The sequence below is a fragment of the Meleagris gallopavo genome, unplaced genomic scaffold, assembly GCF_000146605.3.
Source record: "Meleagris gallopavo isolate NT-WF06-2002-E0010 breed Aviagen turkey brand Nicholas breeding stock unplaced genomic scaffold, Turkey_5.1 ChrUn_random_7180001864950, whole genome shotgun sequence".
NCBI classification, from domain to species: domain Eukaryota; kingdom Metazoa; phylum Chordata; class Aves; order Galliformes; family Phasianidae; genus Meleagris; species Meleagris gallopavo.
Genome location: NW_011130325.1, coordinates 1 through 688, shown reverse-complemented (window position 1 = coordinate 688; position 688 = coordinate 1). Strand labels below are relative to the sequence as shown.

Sequence of the window (688 nt, the reverse complement as noted above, 5' to 3'; positions counted from 1 at the left end):
TGTCCTACAGCACCATGCTGTGCCCAGCCTGCCGACACGCCTGGTTCCACCGGGCCTGCATCCAGGTAGAAGCCCCCTCCTCACCCCATGAGCACGGCGGGTGCTCAGCAGCACCAGGCCTCCTGGTTCACGCTCACGCTGCTTCTGTTTCTGCTGCAGGAACAGGCCCTGCGCGCAGGAATTTATTCCTTCCAGTGCCCCCTCTGCAGAGACCGGGTCAGGTTTATTACAGACATGCGCCTTCTGGGGATCCGAATCCCAATCAGGTTGGTGCCTTTCAGCCAACTCTTGACATGGGAGGACACACGAGCTGTCCTTGGCAAGGGACTGCCCCAGCAGGCCTGGCCCTTTGCAGCCATTTACATGGGCCTCAGCATCACTGGGAAGCTGGAACTGGGCATCGGGTGGAAGGGGAGGGATGCCATGGATTAGTTTTAGTCCTGGGGCAGTCCTGGGGCAGTCAGTGCTCATTCCATTCCCTCCTTTCCCTGGCAGAGAACCAGCGTGGGAGGACAACGATGCCTACGCATCTCTACTGGAGAGGCACGGGAGCTGCGATGCCAGCCACTGCCTTTACCCACACGGCAGGGAGCAGGCAGAGGGAGAGGGGTGAGTTACCTCTGCGTGGGATTGCAGCCTCACAGCCTGGGGGAGCACACACCGAGCACCAGAGCTGTGCCGGGCGCTC

The 688-nt window shown here is 61.2% G+C and overlaps 1 protein-coding gene across 1 annotated transcript; it reads left to right on the top strand.

Moving 5' to 3' along the window:
* Window positions 1-6: 6 nt before the first annotated feature.
* LOC116217654 (G2/M phase-specific E3 ubiquitin-protein ligase-like) lies at window positions 7-682 on the top strand. Its single transcript, XM_031557574.1, has 3 exons — window positions 7-65; window positions 160-266; window positions 496-682. Exons 1-3 carry the CDS (start codon window positions 15-17, stop codon window positions 611-613), a joined length of 276 nt encoding a protein of 91 aa, XP_031413434.1. The 5' UTR covers window positions 7-14; the 3' UTR covers window positions 614-682.
* Window positions 683-688: the final 6 nt, after the last annotated feature.